A 21,339-nucleotide genomic window follows, 5' to 3' on the forward strand; every position below is an offset into this window, starting at 1 on the left:
TGAAAGGGTATATATTTAAATATTTCAATGATTTTTGTTTTCATTTAAAATTGAAGAATTTATGTTTTTGTAATGGAGAAAGCTCTTTTCGTGGAGGCTTGCATGTGTAGGTACACATATGAATGCCGACATGACTGTGTGCCGCTGCCTCGCTTCGATTCTCCAAGGACTCCCAGGACTCTGCGTCCTGGCTTATTTTTATGTGCAAACAAATAACTCTGTGGCTACAGACACTTCCTCCCTTCAGGACCTCAGACCTCCCCGCTTCCACGGGCTTTCTCCTCCGCTACAAGTGCAATAAACTTGCCACTGACTTTGATTGACAGCTTTGGGGCTTCAACTCACCAAAGGCACAAAGGCAGCAACAAAAATTGGCATTTTCATTCAATTTAAATGCATTAAATAAATACCTGTTTCAGCAATTCAAGAAAGTGTACATAAATAAAGAATTTGAATTAAATTTGAACACACAGCGTAAATTGCGGAATTCCATGTGGAATACATAAATTCTGGTGACAAAATTCTTACCAAATTAATTCTTTATAAATAGCTATTTCTTTCTGTTGATGTATCAAATAAAATGTAAAAACAAATGATTGTAAGCTAACAAAATACCGATAAAATAGGTCATGGATTGTTGATTATTTCAAATTTAACTCTTTATTAAAATCTATTTCTGTCTGTTGACGTAGCAAACAAAATTTCAAAACAAATGAATGAAAACGAAAATAATACCGACAAAATAGATCTTGGATTAAAAATAACATAAAATAATAAATATTTTCAGAATACATTTAATATTTATTTAATTTATTACCGCTTGCATAATCACTAAAGCCACTAGATGCAATCATCACCAATATAGTTAATTTTTTTTTGTAAGCCTTAGGTTACATTTTTATAGTTCAAGAACTTCAATTTGTAGAACAATACTTGTTTGCCTACGAAACGTGCTTCTGCCAAAACAAATCCCTTGATACAGAGTTCACCAGACACGCAAAATCAAAATCAGTTTGCAACTAGAGCTTCTTGCATCAAACCTGATGTTAATATGCAAATTATAATTAGAACCCCACAACACCCCACATAAATGTATCAAAATTCCGGAATAACTGAAACAGAGCTGAAATTGCATGTTTACGTTATGCAAATTGTGCACTCGAAAGCGAAACACCCTCGAACTTGTGAGAATACAACCAATGTTGTGTAATTTTCATTGTTTGCACGTAAATAGAGAGAAGGATAATACAGCGAACATTGATCAGCTCCAGCAAATTTCAATTCATGAATAAAATATGAATAGCCTCCCTGCAAATGAACAACTTCCTAGATAAAAAGGATGCCATGGCGTCATTTAATTACACATGTGGTTTATGAAGCGGCAAATTGAATTTCCCATAGTTCATCTTGGGCTCTTCTGTGATGCGATTTAAATAAAGATTAATTGCTAACTCCTCTGGGCCCGCCATCAAGTTGTTATTATTTATTGTCGAGTCGGAGAATTTGTGTGAATTGTGCAGGATTTTGATTAGATGGCTAAGCGACTATCTCTGTGTCATATCTCATGAACTCCAGTGCCATATGTTGCCAATTGAGCTGAGGACCATAAAACAGAGATAGTCTATTCGAGATGAGTTAGTGCTGCGACTCGTCCTGCCCAAGCAAATTCAAAACTTACTTTTAGTTATCACACAGAATCTCAGGTTTTAGGTGTATTGAATTTGTAATTTTTTTGAGATTTCCTTGGGTAATACAAATCAGAAACCAAACTATTTTTAACCATTATATTTACTTTTATGTTGTGTTTCCGGCATGCCACATGCAGTTGTCCCTCCACAATATTAGCTATGCTATTCAGAATCATCACTGAAATGTATATGCCGTGGGACCGGGACTTTCGATTGCAACTATAAATTTACCCAAGTTCCCCGGCCGAACCCAACTCGACAACAATTGCAATCGCATCAAGAGTTACTCAAAGTTCAGAACTTGGTCAAGCATTTTGCAAATAATTCTCCGCACCACCACTGCCGCCAACTCGACCCACGAAGGCCATTCATTTGCGGCCCGGCCAACGGGTTTATTACTTATTCAAGTTTGCCGGTCTATTCAGGCCCGATGCGCAGAAAAGTTTTCATTAACCGGTCTAGGGCCAGGTAAGTGTTCTAATTGTTCGAATGAGAATGCTACAAAATTTTCAGCACAGTAAAAACCCGCCACTCTCACCGAGAGCTTGAATGGGATTCTTGGCGAAAATCCGACGCAGAAAAAGTATTTTTCAATATTTAGTAAGCTAGACATTAAATAATGTAATGTAAATAAAATCTGTACTGATTTATGAAGATGTTTTGAATAGTTAAACAAGGTTTAAAATCGAAAAAATTAGTAACATTCAAGATGAGTAAGATTACTAGGAATGAAGGTGTTTAGGTACCAGAATAAAAAACTGCATCTTGTTCGGAAATAATCATCTTTGGTAGATAAGAATACCTACAATTAGAAAATACATCTTACAAATAAAAAGCAATTATTATTTTGCAAATTAAAAGCCATAATCAAAAAGTGGTTAGGATAAAAAAAAGGCAAGGAAAAAGTCGATAATCAAATAATATTTGCGCATTTAAAGTCAACTTTGAGATTCAGGGCCGTGGCAATCCATTCGCTGGCGGATTGTAATTTGGCCGGCATTTATTTAATTTATGCAAACAATTAATTATGTAGCTGCACGTTTGCAATTTCATTAAATGCGCGTTTATTAATGTCAACAACAACAACAACGCAGCAGCAACGTGAGCAACTCGAGAGCGCATAATTAATGCCATAAAATGTGAATAATTTTCCAAATCTACGGAAAACCCAGTGGCGGGAAAAGGGGGCGGGTTCTTGGGGATGGGCGGGTCGGGTCAGGTGACTCGGTAATAAATTCCCCAAGGCATATGCACCGTGTTTTTGTATCCTGGCATCTGTTCGTGCATGTGTGCCAAAGGATTTAAGCTTAAAGCCTCGCGCTTTATTAATTTTCATATTGCATATTTCAAGGCGCCGCATTTGTCGCCCATAAATCATACCCATTAATAACTGTTTTCCCCTCTGTTTTATTTAAACCGCCAAGTTTAACAATTTGCATTTGTTGCAATCATAAAACATTTACTGGAACAGAGCAACAGCTGCAAACAAATACAGTAAAATAAATAAATGCTCGTATATGTAGATGTTTGCTTTCCGACAAGGTCATCAGAAAGTGGAAAGGGGGGGAGGGGGTTGGAATGGGGATTTCCCTGGGAAGCAATAAGATAAACAAAATGGAAAAGGCCAAATGTGATTTGAGACCATGGCAATAAAATGTTATATTTTAATTTAAAGGTAGACAATTCAGAAGCAATTTGGAGAGATTCATAAGTACTTTCCCCTTTTTAGGTCCTGGAAATCCTTGAGGACCCTCAAGAAAATGGTTTGTGTTCCCAAAAAGCCATGCAATTTGTATTGAAGTTCTTCTTTTACTGAACCAAAAACAACACACGCAATCGGGCGAAATTGTTTCGAAAATACTTGACTCATTTAAGGGTTCCCTAAAAATATCTTTTGGAATAAAATTTATCATTATTATTCTTAAATATATATTTATTTATTATAAAATAAAGTTAAGCAAGTCACAAATGTAAGTATTTGGTTATGTAATGTAAATTGTATAGATTATTTTTGTCGACGATTCCATAAAATAGGAACATTTCGAACAGTATAAAAGAATGACTTTATACCTAAACGTTTTATAATAACCGTTGTAAAAGTAAATCCAAAAATAAGAAAAATGCAACTGCATATAGCTGTACGTCGAATCAATTTGCGGCGAAAAGAATTCCATTGGTGATTTACGTAGATACATGCATATCCACATTTAAATCGACGTTTCAGTCATTAAGGTAATAATATGCCTTTGACGCGTAATTAAATGTCAATGATGAAATTCCAGTTGAATTCTTCAGGCATTTCATTCAACTTCCCAGCTGACAAGTCGACCCCCGGGACCCCGAGGGATGGACACAATTTAAATCAAGTTGACCGCAAGATTTCACAGTGAATTATACCAAAGCCGACGGGAGTTAGTCAGGGCAATTCCAAGAAGGCGCCACGCCCTACTTACCTTCGGTTCAGGGCGGCAGTTGGTGTGTCGTTTACATGCTTTCAGCATTAAATTAGTACACCCCGAAGTACACCTCGGATTGTAATAGGGATTTAGAGCAGACAATAAAGCGCCTGGCAATGCTCAGCTCATGACATCAAAAGAGATTGCTCCCCAGATACTTTTACAAGGCTAAGCGAGTGTTCTTGGCTCCTTGGCTCTGCCGGGAAGCTCTGACAGTTGCTTGAGGGGCAGTGGGGGGCTTGGCCAGATATACATAAGTATACTTATTCCGGAGCCACTCGCTGTCCATCAAAGTGAGCCATAAAAGTTTGGCAACATGTGATGGGGCTAATTACGAGGACGCCTAATGAAAACTCCAACACTCTGGCCCGAAAAAAATGATAAAACTTTCCCTTTGCATGCGTGCGGCAAGTTTTTAATTAAATAAAGTCGCTGCCAATTTTTTGCTGCAGTCTGGCCCGGAAGTTTTGGCCAGCAATGCGTTTGTGCAACTGAAAACTTCCTGCACCCAAAGTCGGCCAAACTTGAAGTTGCCCCTCCTTATGCTGCGCCCCACGAAATGAATCGGAATGTCGTTGCTGGAACTGGATTAACTTTAGTTTACTTCATCAGAATGCAAACATCTCCCAGGGGCGGGGCAAACTAATAACAAAATATAAACAATTTGCGGCTGGCTGAAATCTTCCATTTTCGGCATACAAGGCCCTTTGCAGGTGCTCGCAGTTGGGCTTGAAAAGATAGGTAAACAAAATCACGTTGGGTAAATATTATTTCATTCCCCCCTGCGCTCGCCCCGCCTTTCCCGCCTCCGGTGGGATTTTCTGGACTTGTTTTCGTTTTTATTAGAAAACAAATTTAAATTTTAATATTTTCTCTGTCTCCACTGGCTGTTGTCACTGTCTGTCTGGCGCAAAAATAATAATGATAAAAACGGAAAACCTGTGGGACTTTTGCCTGTGTGCTGCAAATTGAAAACGACTTTTTGGCGAAGGGGAAAAATTTGATGATAATAATAACAGCCGAACATGTTCATCTCGACTTGACGAAAATACTTTTATTATTGTAAATCTGGAATTGGCCAAATTATTGTAAATTCAGCAGTCGGATTTCGTGTGCATAAGCCAGAAATCATAGAGGAGCATTTTTGTGTCATGTCAATAAGTTGGCCGAGCACGTTCAGCCAACACCACCCGCTCCTCAGTGGGTTTTCCAGGACCCCTAGATTCTCTAGTTTCCCTCAGTCCCCCGACTTCCTTAACCCCTTCTATTGACAATGCGTAGAACGTACAATATTTTGTCGTATTGTCGATTTTTGCCCAGCTTCGTGCTCACAAGTATTCGAGCATACATTGTGTGCGAGTGTGGCAGCGTGGTAAGGACATCTTACTGTCCAGCCATGAGTTATATTTCGGTGTGCCAGCTTGAAAGTCCTGTCGAGCAGCTGTCAGCCCTGCTTTCCAACTCCAATCCTGCACCAATTCTCACCCGGGTTCCTGCTGCTGCATTCAATTGTCACTTGGATTTCCAGGCACACGTGTGCTCAACTCGTTCATTCCCCAGTTCTAACAGGCAAAGGCGAATATGCTCAAAAACGGCACGAAGGAATGCTGCAAAAAACTATTGCTAATGCCGAGGATGATGACAGATTGCCAGCCTTAAATGCAATTGTGCCCGAGGTGTAATGTGGGGCTAAAGACCAAACAGCCAATTCGTCTACACAATATAGAGTGAAGGGAGTCATCAGACATATTGCTTTTCTTTCGATGTTAAGAGGAAAGTGACGTTTTCGAAATTTTAAATAGAAAATCGTTTATGATAGAAAGATAGATCGGTCTTGTAGTATGTTTGTTATTTAGATGGGCTATCAGACATTTGAAACCATATCAGACATGTATATACAAATTTTCAACATAAGCAAATCACTGAACGGAGAATTATAGAGCGTTTTCTATAATTATAACTCATTTAAATCAGAGTGTGGGGGTGCAGGAAATTTTAAGTATAAACTGATTGAACAACCGAAACTCAAGACAACCGAAACTCAAGACCAAGACGACTTTTCTCTTTCAAAGATGATATGCTACTGCTTAACGCTCGTTAAGCCGAGCAGAGCGGAGAGAGTTATTAGAGGGCTTACAGCTGTACATATGTAGACATTAGGGTTATACAGCATTTTGTTAATAATCTGATCCAACAATCACTTTTAAATGTTATTTAAGTTGTCAAAAAGTATGCAGTGAAAAAAAATAATCGTCCTACTGAAATAATTCATTGAACCTCTGACTTTAAAATATATTTTTGCACTCTTTTAGACACCTTAAATTAAAGTAATTTTAAAATAATGTGTGTGGCTCCCCGAATAAGTAGGCAAAAAAAAAAGGTATTTCTTTTAAAAGTATCAACAATTCTAAAATGTTGCCTCTAACATTGAAGACTGCAAACATTCTGTCAAGATATCTCAAGCTCCAATAGGAAAAAAACTTGTTTAGACTTCGATCGTGCACCCTTATCCGTGCAAGACATAGTAAGATGTTAAGAACTAAACACTTTGATTGTTCTGGAATACATCTAAACGCACAGAGGGCTTCATCGGATAATCCGAACAAAAGCCCCTCAAAGGCAAGATGTGCCGGAAAGCCATAACAACCCTTGCCCTTGGGTTGGCAAAGCATCTGAATGCGTTCTGGTTCGCCGGTCCAAGGCCCAATACGCAAAGCATATTACACATACGCACCGTTGCGGCGGATACCCCTTGAGAAAGGGTCTGAGGCCACCGCTCGGAAGCATATTCATTTCGGCTTCAGCTCCCCAATGTCACGACATTCACTTAAATGGGTTTCAGTCGTAAAGCACACTCATACAGAACTAATGCCATGTAAAATGCTTTGAAGCTGTAAATTTCTTTGCAACTGCAGTAGCAGCACGAAGAGCAAGAAAAAGTGGGCGGCAAAGGATCTTCTAAGCTGGGGAAAATCCTTGGCGCTTTATTTTCGTTTTGATTGCCGTTCAAAATGCCGTTCGCCGAATGAAGTGCCAAACTGTGAAGCTCAACTCAAAATGTTGCTACAATTAAGACAGACAGAAAGTCCCGAGGCAGGGGCCTGGAAAACATCTGGCTTTGGTCTTGTAAGCTTGCCTTTGCTCTCGAGCTCCATTTAAGGCGCCGCCGCCTTCCCCGCCATCCCCACGGCCTGAGTAATTTAAAACTCGATGGCAGTTGACTGTTAATTTTAGTTCTCCGCGAAGTTTTCGCTTAAATATTTTATACGCTCGGTCGACCAGCGATGGTTTGGCGATGGCTCAGTTGGCTCCTTCATAAATCAGCGGCTGTCTGCTGGCTCGTAGTTCACGGCGCGCAACAAATTGTCGGTCTGTGCGGCCAGTTGATAAATATGCCAGACCCACTGTGCTGATAGCCTCGTTCCTCGAACCCCGTTCTCCGCCTGGATCTGCGGGACATGTGCTGCCTTAATTATGGCAAACTTCCTTCCCGACATCGGGCATCAATTTGGTGCCCGGATCTCCGTTTGTCACACGACGGCCACACGGAATACAGGACAACTCCCAACTATATTCGTTCTGGCCTCCACATACATACAGGGAAAATATAGATCTGAATAAAAACATGTTGACGTCGGGTGTCTGTTTCTGCATTGGACTGAAATTAATTCGGGTGCCTGCGATGGGAAGTGAAAATATAACGACAATAATAAAATAGGATTGGGCTTAGCAGAAGTTTGCGTCCTGTTGCAAGGGGAAGACATTTCTCCAGCCGAAGCGTATTAAAAATCTATGATACTACATTTTTTTAAAATGATTTAACCTACAAACCTCTTAAAGCGCTGCTTCATTTCCATTTAAAATGATTTTTCTCTTAGTGCACCTCAGAAAAATGCCACTTGAAATTTGGGCGAAAGCTTATACCCCAGATTGGAGCGGAAGTCCTGCCCGGCAGTCCTCCGGCAAATACTAATGCCGCCGGAAGTGAGCGAGACAGGCGGACAGACAGTTGGCAACATAAATTCGGTCAGGTTCGCCTGAAATAATGGCTGAGACGGCTAAAAGAGAGAGTGGCCAACAGACAGAACTTTGAATTAGTGCGAAAATCGCAGGGAAAGTGGAAAAGCTCACCCCGAGGGCCATCGCGGCATTACAAATTATGCAGTTCAGATGGAAGAAAAACGCAATTTAAAATCATTTTGAGGAGTTGCAGTTGGGCCCTCGATTCGAGTGCTAATTGCCGGAAATAAAAATGAAAATCGCATCCTGTGCTTCAGCCGACGGAAATGACCGCAGCCGCCATTGCCGTCGTCCCTTCTGCGAATGAATTTTCAATGCGTCGCGAATTTATCCTGCATTTTTTTCTTCATATTTCCCAGCCTTTTGTTGGGTGCTTTTCTTCCATTTATTGTGCAGTTTTCTGCTGCGTTTACTGCCCGCATTTGCGGGGCATAATAAAAATAATAATAATAATCGGGGAAGGGGCACCGATGCTGCTGGTGGCTGGCTCGAATTTATGTCAACAGTCTGGGAGCCATCATTGCCGACGCCCAATTTATTTCGTTTGTGTTGACTTCACGGGTCCCATTAGGACTCCCATTTCCCACTGAAAAACTGGAACCATCGCCACTACAGGGATTAATTTAGTTATGCATAGCCAAATTCCAACATTATTTGCGCACGCATAAATGAATACGGAATAATGGCAGAACATAATAGAGTCACTCTTATAATACCCATGGAAAATAACTGCAGAGTTTAGGAATACAACAAATAATTGAAAAAAAGATCTAATGAGAAAAAGTACTGATAAAGTAAGTAATTAATAAATAAAAATTTACTTACTATAGGCAAACATTTTCATTAAGTTTTGTAAGAAATATATTAAATAGGTTTTGTCCCAAAACGACATTATTATATAAGACAGTTTTTATGCTGTTAGAACTCAGATTATATATTTTTTTAACCAGATAAGGATAATCAAACAATGAAAATAAAATAAAATCAATGAACTACTGGAATTGAATACGAATTCGGTTAGCACTCCTGGTAAACAACTTTTTTGAAACAAAAAGCTTTATAAAAGACCCGGTTTTATTGGATCATGCAGGTAGCCTTTATGATAGTACATTTTAATAAATTACTTTTTTATCCCCTTCCTATTCCCGTCATAGCCCGTGCTACCCTGGCCACCACCTCTGCTTTCGCATTGCGTATACGACGCGTTGGCAAGCCGTTGGCAATCGACTCCTCTGCTGTGATTGCGCCGGGAAAAGGAGTGAGGACTCGCGTCTGGCATTGGCTCTTTGTTTACTCATTGCCTAATTGCATGAATATTTTTGGCTCATGCACAATTTGTTTGTTATTATTGCTGCCGAGTCGGCCCGTTGTTGTTGTTATTGTTTTTCCTGTTGATTTTCGGCAAAACACTATTCAAAGGCCAAAACGACAAATTCGAAAGCGCAATTAAATGAAATATTTACACATCATTTGGCTCACTGTTTGCTGTTAATTAAATATGGAAGCCTTGTCGGCCATTCAAGCCGAATTGAATGCGATACTGGGTTGGCATCTTCGATTTTTAACCGTCTGGGGCAGTAATAGTGTGGTCAGCGCGCAGAACTATACGGAAAAATATCCGAAAGGCCAAGGAGATGGAAAAGAAGGGAAGTTACCCCTAGGTGCACTGTCCTGTTGACTGCCTTTCAGCTCAAGTCGAGCGAGCATCTGAGTTGCTGCCGCTGCCAGTTACCAGTTTGTAGTTTCCTACTGCTTTCGACAGCTGTGCTTCGTCCTTAGTTCCACTCGCCGCCTGCCAACCTCCCCGGGGAGTGAAACATAAAATGCATTTTCCGCATTAAAAAATTCAACCAGAGGACTCTGCCGACTAACACATGGCCCCCAGTTGGCTGGGGGCAACAAATTGCTTCTGATTTCTTATTTGGCTCGTCTCGTATTTTCCCATTTCATCCTATGTGTGGCATTTTATTTAAATGAATTCCATTAAAGTGTTAACTGCATGTGGAAAAGTCTGGTAGTAAAATTAAAAATACTTGGGAGAAAAAGGCATATAAAATTAACAGTGCGTGAGATGATTTCTGGCGCAATAACAACAGATGAACGAATTTTGTGCATTTATTCGTCGCGTATTTAAGCTAATTTGCGAGAGCTTGTGTGGCATGTAACCTCATTAGAAGGCCCCATAAAATTCAGTCATTTTTAATGACTGCTTTTTGTGCAGAGAAATTACAGACCAAACGAAATGATGATGCACGAAATGATGTTAAAATGTGTGTCACCCATTAAGCCCATGGGCCGCGGCATTGTCATTTAATTGTTTTTATTTTTTATTTTATTTTCCAGCCCCGATCTGATCAGTATTTTTACTTAATTCCCTTGGAGTTTAACATTTAATGGCATACTTTTCGGGCGGAATTTAAGGCGTTCAGATAGGGAGAATGAGCGATTTCATTGTCTTGCTCGATGTGCAGCTGTCTCCGTGGCGAAAACGTGTCAGCCATTCTCATATGCTCACATATATGTGTACATGCAAAGCTATATATGTAAATCGTTTCGAGACGCCCTCATGTCTGAGTCACGGCAAAGCCATGCATAAAATATATATATGCTGGAACAAGAGAACTTTGTCCAAATGTGCGTGGGAACATCACAAATACAAACGAGTACCTTTTGCTTATATAATTCATTACCCACCTTTGTGGCATGATTTTTCGCGAATGGAATTGAATTCATGTGAAAATTCGAAGGTAAGTGGCCTCTCCTACCTTCTCTACCTTCAAACAATCAATCAATAACTTTAGGAAGGTTCCAATTTACTTCTAAGCAACTTTGTCTTTGCCCTTTATAAAGACTTTTTACGATCAAGAATGAAATTACTTCATAAATATTAAAAACAATACATAAATATTGTATCTAAAATGAATACGTCTACTTAAAGCCTAAGTAATAACCTCACTTAATATACTGAGAAATGTAAGGAATCCATTCATTTCAGAAGCCGCAACAATTTGCTGGCAAATTAAGAAAACTCTCGCATTTCTATAGGTTCTTTCAACTTTCACTTCTGGCTTTTTCTGGCAAAAAATAAAGCTTAAAGCCCGAAAGCAAGGAAAGTACAGGAAAAACTTTCTTTACGCTCAATGTCAGGGCCTAATTGGGCATCTTTGGCTTGCTGTTTGCGAGTTGGCTACAATTTTTCGACTCATTATGCTGGTTAAGTTAACAACAGTGACTCAATTGTGCCTCGCCCCAGCTGACAGCCCAAAAACCCCGAAATACCGAAATACCCCAAAACAAAACCGAACTCGCAAGCCAACTAATTAAGCTTCGATTAACTTTGGCACGAAAACAATGGAGCAATGCCAGTATGACAAGCCACAGAATACTGGAATCGGCAGCCGGAAATCGTTGCCATGGCACATCCAGCAAATCGACGGGATTTGGTTATGGCCCCAAGGAATTGGCCACGATGAGTGCGGCCTAAACAATCCAAACCATTTTGTAAATAATCGAAATATGGGAAGCGGTTCAAGTGCTTTGGCGCAAACTTTTCCCACCATGCACACGTTGCGGTATCATTTCCGTTGAAACTATACCACTATAACTATATAGCCTCCAGTGCTTAAAAGTTCAAGATTGTGAAAATTTCAACAATGGAATAAAACTTTTTTATGTTAAATGGGAATTAGAGCAGAGCCGGAAGGGTAAAATACGAAATGGCGAGGGAGACCAGAAGCCATCAATGTACGCCAATATTGATGAAATATTAAATCAAAGTTTTGGGAACCCTGACAAGTCTGATCAGAATAGTAGAAACTTAATATGTTACCGAGAGTTTAGGTGTTATTAATTTATCATAATATTTGTTGTTGTTTAGCACTAATTACTTTGGACTCCAATGGTTTTTCATGTGGTTATTTATATTTAAAGCAGATTTAAAAAATTATTTTGTTGGCTTTAAGTCGAAAATCGCATCTGTTTTTGTCTCTAAAAAAAACTGAAAATTGTTATTAACATAATTAAAACGCTATTCAAATTATTTTAAATGTGTTACACGGAACGGAATTAAGGACTTTATATTGATCAAGGCAGAAAAATATTACAATTTGAGATGTATTTCTTCTGCTAGCTAAAGGCCCCTTAAATTCGTACTTTCATGGTGCCGCATCGGTTTGTTTAAAAAATCATGGGGTATTTTTTTGGTTTTACATAATGCCGAGTGGGTGCTGGAGTTGTCCGTTCTTTTTGCCCACGACACTGATGCCAATTTCAATCAATTCAATTAATGCCTCAATTCATGGTTTTATCTCCCATTCCGCCCCCGTAACACCATACGAAATGGGGCAAAATGGGTAAAAACAAAGCAAAAGAAGGCAAGAAAAAACGTCGAACGGAAATCCCGAACAAACCGCAATGGCCGGCAGCAGACAATGCAAATTGTTTGAGTGCCGCCCTGTGAATCTGTATGTCTGTAGTTGTAGCTGTAGCTGTATCTGTATCCCTATACGCAGTCCGTATCTGTATCTGTAACTGCGGTTTCCGTTTTGGCTTTCTTTTTGTGTTTTTATTGCATGTGAAGTATTTGAAGTATTTGCGAACTACGCTCGAGTGTATTCATTCCCTTTTAGTTGCGGAAAGCGAGAGACGGGAGACTTTAATGTACTCGCAGTTCATTTTGTATTCATGCACTTTACAATTTCTTGTTTCCGATGAACAGGCCAGCAAATGCATGGGCAGGCCACAATGGTTCGGCCAGGGGACACAGCCTCAGCCTCGGATGCACAAGGAGCACCAGGATCCAGCTGGAGCGGACTCAGCAGGATGTGCTCCTTCGGTTTCGTTTGGGTAATCATCTGCTCCTGAGTGCTTGAGTGGTCTTTAAGCTATCCGCTTGCTGATGATGGATAGGAAAGAGCTGCATCTCCACTTCCAGCCGGGGAATATGATTTATGCGAGCGCCCAAAACCACCGAAAGCTCTTCGTTCGGTTTAGGTAATATATTTGTTAACCTATGTAAATGCCAAAAATATATGCAGATGAGTGAAAAGTTACACCTTTTACGGTTATTTTTATCAAAAGGATATGCTCAAAGGAAGCCACAAAATCTTGATACTAACATAAAAGATTAAATCACTCAAAAAAGCTTATACAGAGTATGCGTTTGACATCTGAAGCCATTTATTTGAATCTTTAAGAACATTTATACAGCCACTGAATTGTACTATAAATTTAAACTGATAAAATTCCCATTAGTTAGCACAGTACATTTATAAATCTGCAAAACCACATTTAAATCGAAAAAATAATGACATTTGTTCATATCCAATTAATAGAAAATGGTTGTCAAGTTTGGCCTCAAAGCAAAAAGCTACAATAAAAGACTTGCACTTTTGTCATATTTTTAATTGTTTGTACTTTCGCGTGTCAATAATAACATGTGCTGATTATTGCGTTCATGCGTTATACTTTGTAGAGATTTATCACCTTTAATTAATCGGTAATTTCTGATTTTTGCTGTTTGCGGAAAATAAAAGATTTAAATTAAAATTAATTGGGAACTTGCTGCTTTTTTCAACAGTTTATAAAGCACCACTGAATTTGTACCATTTTATTCATTTTGGAGACTTGAAAAGGTAAACTTCGATATGTTAATGCCAATAAAACCAGTTTTATTTCCTCAGACAAGGAGTATTCAGCAATTACATTGGAATAAGAATTATATAAAATTGGAAGAGAATAGCCTTAGCTTGCATTTAATTGTTTCGCACTGTAGAGACCCGTACTGCAATTGTTTTTGAATGCAAATTCCGGGTACTTGCAATCACAGAGCTCTTTCAGTCTTTTTTTGGCTGGGGATCGACCTTAAGTACATTTCCATAGAACAACATGGCAACAATGCAGGACCAACGCAAATATCGAAAGGGAAACACGTGCAGGCGGCTGCCGAGTGGCGACAATCATTACAAGGACGATGGGCATAAACAACACAGCAGCAACATCCTGACAGACGGAAACGCAAACACAGGACTCGCACACTCACACTCGCACTCACACTCACGTATTTACATACCACAGCACGTGCGGCTGTATTTGTGGCACCATTTATAAAGCAGATATGTATATATGCGACACAAAAAACCCTCGCATTATGTCAAATGCTTTGTTTGTCCTTTACGGGAGTGGAGATGTCAACGCCCGTTGTTTTCGTCCTGGCGGCATTACGTGCCTGTTGAATTGGCGCGCCACAACTCGGATTCAGTTCGCATTTTTACTGGCCAATCGAGCACAAATTAAACCCGGATCAAGGACCTGGCCAAAGGTACTTGATTCAGCAATCGCTGGCTAAGCACTCGAGCGACCGTTTTCAACCTGAAGTTTTGTCCGGCTTAACTTGCAGCCAAAGTTTTTCCTTTTCTGGTAAGAGAGAAGTAAGCACAATTGGGTCAATATACAGCCAAATCGCTTGTGCCCAAGCCTGGGATTTGTTGGTAACAGGAAGGGGAAACAGCTAACAGAAACAACTAAAGATACAGATACAGAGTCACAGGACGCAAGCCAGTCCTTTTTCTTTTCAAGTTCAATTTTGTCTGCGTTGGATCATTGCGATAATTGATGTCTGAAAATTGTTAATTATCCTCAAAGTTGGTGTCCACATCCGCTTCTAATACGTTTATTAGCCGCTCGCTTTGTGAATTTTTGATATCCACCTATGATGGCAAAATTCCACAACCAGTCAAGACTGTTCAATTATACTAATGTCATTATCTCGGTATTACGCATACGCAGTGTGCGCCCAATGGAGGCTCGTAAACTGCAGAGCTGGCACTAGGATATTATTTGTGGGCTTCCTCCAATGCCAAGTGCAATTATTTGCAGAATATTAAGTGGAAGTCGAAGCGGGGCGCTCTTAAATATTTTAGTCAGCTAGGGGAGTCTTTAGGTTATGTTGTGCCCAATAATTTATCTGAGCAACACATTCCCAACCTAAATTTCCCAGCCACAAAGTGTCAGACTTGAGCTGCGGCTTCTGCTGGCAATAAATCTTGAAGTTCATTAAAAAGTTTATTTATATTTCACCTGCTGTGTGCGAGGGAAGGAGTCTGGCAAGTGTCAAAGAAGTAAAAGCCCGAATTGCCGACAAATCTTTGTTAAGCTTGACCTTGACTGATGGCCTCTCATAAGAAGTTGTTTAGAAACCTGGAAGAACCAACTTAAATGCCTAAATAAAAACAGAATAAGTAAACAGATTTATTTACCAGTAAGTACACTAAAATAAAATGAATTTCACATTCGTTCAGCCAAGAGATTTTTAATTTATCAGAACATGTACATAGAAATGCAATAATATTTATCAATATACTCCACTTTGTTAATTAACACCAAACACAAAACATATAACGACATAGGGTTTTCCATATAGCCAAAAATATGTGCATTCACTAGCTTCATTCAACTAAAAGTGTTTCGCCATTGAAGAGTCAACCAAAGCGCCATCAAAAGGAAGCGCTCCAATAAGTTTGAATAGCACAGAGATACACTCTTCAGCATGAACAAAATGTATGTGAATGCGTACCACGAGATAGTGTGGCTTCGGCCTTGCTTTTGTATTTGTTAACAATAAAGGAGGTGGGTGCTTTATCTGGCTTTAATTAAGATCTGGTTGAAAGCGTCCATATATGACCCGTTTGGGAGTGCACATGAACTGATAGCGTAAGAATAACCAAGCTTAAAGTATCACAATTGAAGCAGAAGAGTAATACCACAAATATTGGTTCGCGTGTCAGTAACATTATAAATGAATCTGCAAAGGAAAAAATTACAAAAATAAATTGAAATTATTTTTAATATAATAAAACTTACCCAGTATTGAATATCTTCACTTATCCTATAGATAATATATAAAATGACCAGGCAAATGTATGCTAAGATTATAACAAGTAGGAGTATTTTATAAAGAATTTTCCAGCGTTGATCTATCCGGTGACGCTCAAGGCTTTCGTTACGGCGGGAAAACATTACTGATGATTGATAAGTGTTATTTTATTAATAATAATTGTAAAACAATTTACTTAATTCAAATAATACAAAATATGAATAGTTGCCAATCGATGAAATTTAATCGTTATTTATAATTTAAGGTACACTCAAAATGAAAGTATATTTTTTTATACATTTAGATATTTTTTGATACAAGAATGTATAAAATGAGGAACAAGAACAAGTTTCTAGCATCAAGAACAAATAAAAGTATTTTAAGAAATATTTTATCCAAATTTGAAGGACCTATTAAATAAAACTAATTAAAGAATTTAACAATGAATCTTATGCAGGACTCTCTTAACCAATCAAAGAAGCTTGTTTAATTTGGAATCTTTGTGTTTAATACCTAATGGCTCACTTACCTTTGCTTCTGGAACAATGGTCATGACTGGTATTAATTAACTCAAGTTCAAGGGGTAATCAAATCGCCCACCCTGCGAAAGTTTGTATCGCCAGGGGGCTCAATCGCACCGCACGTCGTAGGAGGAGCACTCCCCGAAGTCCGACTTGAGGGTGAAGTACATGCCAACACCAACTCCGGCGACCAGCATCAGGACTCCCAGCCAGTAGACCAATCGCCAGAAGGGCCATGACGAAGGCGCCTTCTGCTGGGGACGCTCCGGCCTGGCCTCCTCCTCGTCGGCTCGACCTCTTTGTGGTTGGCGGCGCGGCTTATTTCCCATTTCCCAGGGCCCTTAACTTTGACTACGATTTCCCCCTTTTGCCGATAATTGATTGGATTTTCCCGAGCAACTCGACAGCAAACGAATGATAACATTTTATTGAAATTACTAAAACATCTTGTGGGCTGAGATTCATCTCGGCGGCAAAACTTTCGGCTAATTATTTAAGTTAATTGGCCTTTGTCCGCAAAGGCCAGGCGAAATAATGATGATGATGGGGGTGGCTGGGTCAGGCCTAAAATATTTGCTCGGAGGCCACAAAATGTCTCGCAAATTTGTTCAAATTACTCGGAACACAACAAGAGTCGCCACTCTTCGACATCCCTGCAGGCCGGAGTCTGAGTCCATGCATAAATAAAGGGTCCTGGCTGGAGTACAAAAGGACTTTGTTTGCGGTCCAGAGATGAAAAGTCATTTCTCTCCATTATTTGCCAACTAATTGGTTGTAGGACTTGTGAATTTCTGTTGCTCGAATGTTTGCCCAAAGAATTTTGTAATTTTGTGAGGTGTCAAGTGGTGCTGTTGCCATCACTCTGCCTTTTGCTGTATCAATTAAATGGGCAAATTGCCCAAATGAAGGATGCAGCTTAATAAGGCCATTGCACATTTGTAGATATACACATATACAATGCCACTTAAGCACGCCGTAGATCTTATTCTTGCAGGATTTAAGTGCGTTTCGACGGAGATTTCCCCCGTGGCTGTCCTTTGGAGTGCTGCCGATGCCATTACTGCTTCAATTTCAGTTTCTGTTTGATGTTAATGAAAGTTTCCGTCGTGCAAATAAAGGCAAAAGCATGGAAATCAGTAAAACAAATTGCAATCTGCTTTTTATCGCACGTCGCTGCATGACTGCTGGCTGCTGGCTGCTGGCTGCCGGCATTTCCCAGCTCCGTCATCGATTGCCTGACTTTTCCCCGCCTTCCCCGGCATTTCCCCTCGCTGGCCAGGCTATTGACTTGCTCATTACAGCCCTGATGACGACTGCTCTTGCCACAGCTCCCGCCCTTCTGTACATGTATATCTGTGTGCTTTGGTTCCGATTCGTTTCCATTTTGCTCCAAAAAGCATAGCTCTTTTCATTCCGCACCCGTATCGCGGGTCGGCAATCAGGGGGCATAAATTGTTAATATATCTTAACGGATATTCAATTTCCGTCGACCAAGAAATGCATTAAATTCGTAACAAAGCTAAGCCGCTTCAACCGAAAGATGGCAAAATTGTTGGACTCCAGCGGGGTATTATTAAAAATTCAAAGTCGTTATAGAATGTACCAGTCGCCAGTCTCCAGTCCGGGCCAAGACATAATGATAATATAGAGCCGGAGTGGGGTGGCTGAAAAATAAGGAATGGCCAGGACAATGGGGAGACAACAGGCAAACTATGAACTGGGAAACTGGAAAACTGGCAAGCTGGTAAACTGCAGAACTGCGAAACTGAGATCCCGAGAAGCTCAACTATGCCCAAGTTGGCTGTCCGACTGTTTATTTTCACTAGACTCCGTCTTTCAGTGGGCCTCGGCCTTATTACGCTCGGTGGCGTGGCCCATCATCTGCATGGCCTTGGGTGGTGGCAGGTGTGGGCTGGCGATGGGTGGTGATAAGTGGGCGGTGCAAGTGCCGGGACGAGCAGCCAAGTTGTCAACTAACTTTGCAACAATAATCGCCAACGTCGCAGGAGTACGAGTGACAGAGCTGAAGCAGCAGCTCGCAGATAAAAACCGAAAACAATAAGACTCTAGGCTGACTTTTATTCAGTCATCTGGGCCCCCACCTCCGGCTCTGCAGCGTTTACCCTCGAAAAAGCAAAGGTCTTCAAAAGGAGCAAACAGCAGCAAATAGGCTGCTCGGGTAAGGATCTCTTCAGACTTTCGAGTCGTGGCACAAAGGCGTGATTGCTTTTGATTCTTGTTTGGCCAGACGAGAATGAAGAAATGGGGAGGGTATGGTAGGTTTATGTGAGCTCTTAGTAGTTTTCGCTTTAATCAAATGGTGCACCCAATCAGATTTAATGCCTTTCCAGGCCAGAGGAAAAGGTGATTAATATTTATAGAAAAATAATTCGCCAAATATTAAAACATCGTAAAACTAAATTGAAGTGCTTCAGATGGCTTAATAAATGTTATTTATTCGAGTGCGCTATCCAGGTAGAACAGGTGTGATGCTTAAACTAAAATTAAACCATTTCGATTAAAATATGCTAATAATAATAATGTTTGTTGAAAAGTAGCCCAAGGGCCATTGCCTGTGCTGAATTTCAATTTATATAATGCTAATCACATTTAAAAATAAATGCATACATATAATAAAACATAGCAGTAAAAAATAAAACAATTTAGCAAAAACTATAAGTTCGTTTTGAAGGCTCCTTTAAACGGGATCCCATTTAATTAGCTAAATCTGTTGGCCAACTTTTTGCTTCACTGAACTATTGAATTAGCCGCCTCGCCAGGGGGTGTTTAAGAATGTCTACCCAATTTCTGGCGTTCTCGTGGGTCGTGCCATTCCTCGAAAAAGAGCAAACGAGCTGGCAGGATAGTGTGCGTGGCATATGTAAATTCCGAGCTAATTAAAATTAGCATATATTTCCCCTTTTCGCGGGGACATATGCGTATGCTGTATGTGTGGCGACGTGCATGCAGAGTGGTGGGGCCCATTATCTGGCTCAGCCGCAAGAAGACGTGGAAAACTACGCGCTCCGAGCTGATTAAAAGCGAAAGCTAACAAGCGTTTGCTCTTTGCCCCTTCGCCCTGCCCTTGCAACATATGGGTCCTGACCCCCATGCCCCACTGCCACGCCCCTCCAGCCTGCGCCCCCCTTCGCCAGAGGGTTTCTGTGTCATTTTGGCTCCGCATTAGAGTCGTAAAAATTTATTGTAACTTTTTTCAGGCCACCCATGTCTGAGCCGACGGGCTTAAGGCATAACGCCTTTTAATTAAACCGTTGAGATGTGTGCCAGACATAAAATAAAATGGAATGAAATGTAATTTTGCATATATATATATATATACATGTGTTTAAATTGTTTTTCCTCAGAGAGTTTGAGCTGGCTTTAGTCGATTACAAAGCTTGGTATTAATTATGATAATTATGCGTAAGCGCTGGTTGGCATTTTAATTGCTCATACGCCATGATGCACATTTCATAAAAAATGCAACCAAAAGGAAATCGGAAAAGGGAAAAATCTGGGATAAAACGTGCCATAAAATTTCATAATAAAAATCTTGTAAATTTAAAATTACAAAATCCCCTAGAGCAACATGCATCAATTCGTAGCTCAGTTCACTTGGCTTGTTTTTCGAGGATGCATTGTCCTTGGTCGGGTCCTTTGTTAATTGCCGGAAATGCAGATGGGCAGCAAGTGGAGGGGAACTCTGTCGACCATAAATGATTTCCATTTTAAATGCGTGCGAACCACTCTTCCATTTTACCATTTATTTACTTTGGAGGTGAGCCAGCTTCCTTTTGGGTCCCCACTTTGCACGCAATTTTCACTTCTTTGGCCATCGCCTGTTCCCTTTTCGGTGGGACAACAATTCGCTTTGGCTTCACACCAAATTTGATTTCATTCGCAAGACGCTCTCAGGTTAAATGGTGCAGAAACTCCTGTTGACTTGTCGGCTGGCTGACCGACCCCAAGTAGGATCTCCGCATGAATTTAAAAGCCACTTCTCGGCACAGAAAGAAATTAGAGCACATAAATCCCCATTAAGTCCCAGTCTATCTTCTAAAAATAAATAGGTGTGGTACTTTGATGGTATTACATTAGCAAGAGGCTGTAGGTTCCGATTCCAACGCAGTCATTTCAGTTCACATACTCGTATCTCCAAATTGAATTGGAAAGTCCTATAAATCCAAACTTTTTCTCTGTGCAGAGGGCCGAATGGCCAAATCCTGTTTGTTGTATCTCTATAAATAAATGTCACAAGTTCTACATTTCAATGCAGGCCATCCGAATGCTCTCCATTCGCTGTCAATTTGTATGCTCTCTAGCGCATTTGCATAACAAAATTGCCATGCATTTCTCATTCGTTTCCGATTTTATTTCATTTTTTTGGGGCCCGCACTTTGAACTCTCGAACGCAGTCCAAGTCGCCGAAAAAGTCAGTTATCCATTTGCAGCTCAGCAAGTTTTGACTGCAGAATGTCAACAAAATAAATGCATAAATAAGGAGATCATCGTGTCGGGAACCGTCAGGGCCACGCCCACTCCGCAGCCACGCCCCTCGAAGAGGTCTCAATATAACGAGATGGTGAAAAATGTTTGAGTTTTGCATTATTAAAGTTCTTGGCTGGCAGTTGGCAACTTTTCACGTGCTGATAAATGGCCCGGAGCTCCCGAAGTGGGCGGGAAAAAGCAGATATAAAACGAAAACTATTCCATCTTCACTCCGGGTGCGAACATCCTTCAATTGAAATATATCTCTTTTTTCCTCCGGCCATCTACGTACG

At 40.3% G+C, this 21,339-nt stretch overlaps 1 protein-coding gene across 1 annotated transcript; it reads right to left on the minus strand.

Moving 5' to 3' along the window:
• Window positions 1–15,468: 15,468 nt before the first annotated feature.
• LOC119551112 lies at window positions 15,469–16,944 on the minus strand. Its single transcript, XM_037860292.1, has 3 exons — window positions 16,567–16,944; window positions 16,025–16,182; window positions 15,469–15,965 (listed from the first exon to the last, which is right to left on the minus strand). Exon 1 carries the CDS (start codon window positions 16,885–16,887, stop codon window positions 16,666–16,668), a length of 222 nt encoding a protein of 73 aa, XP_037716220.1. The 5' UTR covers window positions 16,888–16,944; the 3' UTR covers window positions 15,469–15,965; window positions 16,025–16,182; window positions 16,567–16,665.
• Between the last annotated feature and the right edge of the window lie 4,395 nt (window positions 16,945–21,339).

This window comes from Drosophila subpulchrella, chromosome 2R, assembly GCF_014743375.2.
Source record: "Drosophila subpulchrella strain 33 F10 #4 breed RU33 chromosome 2R, RU_Dsub_v1.1 Primary Assembly, whole genome shotgun sequence".
Lineage (NCBI taxonomy): Eukaryota > Metazoa > Arthropoda > Insecta > Diptera > Drosophilidae > Drosophila > Drosophila subpulchrella.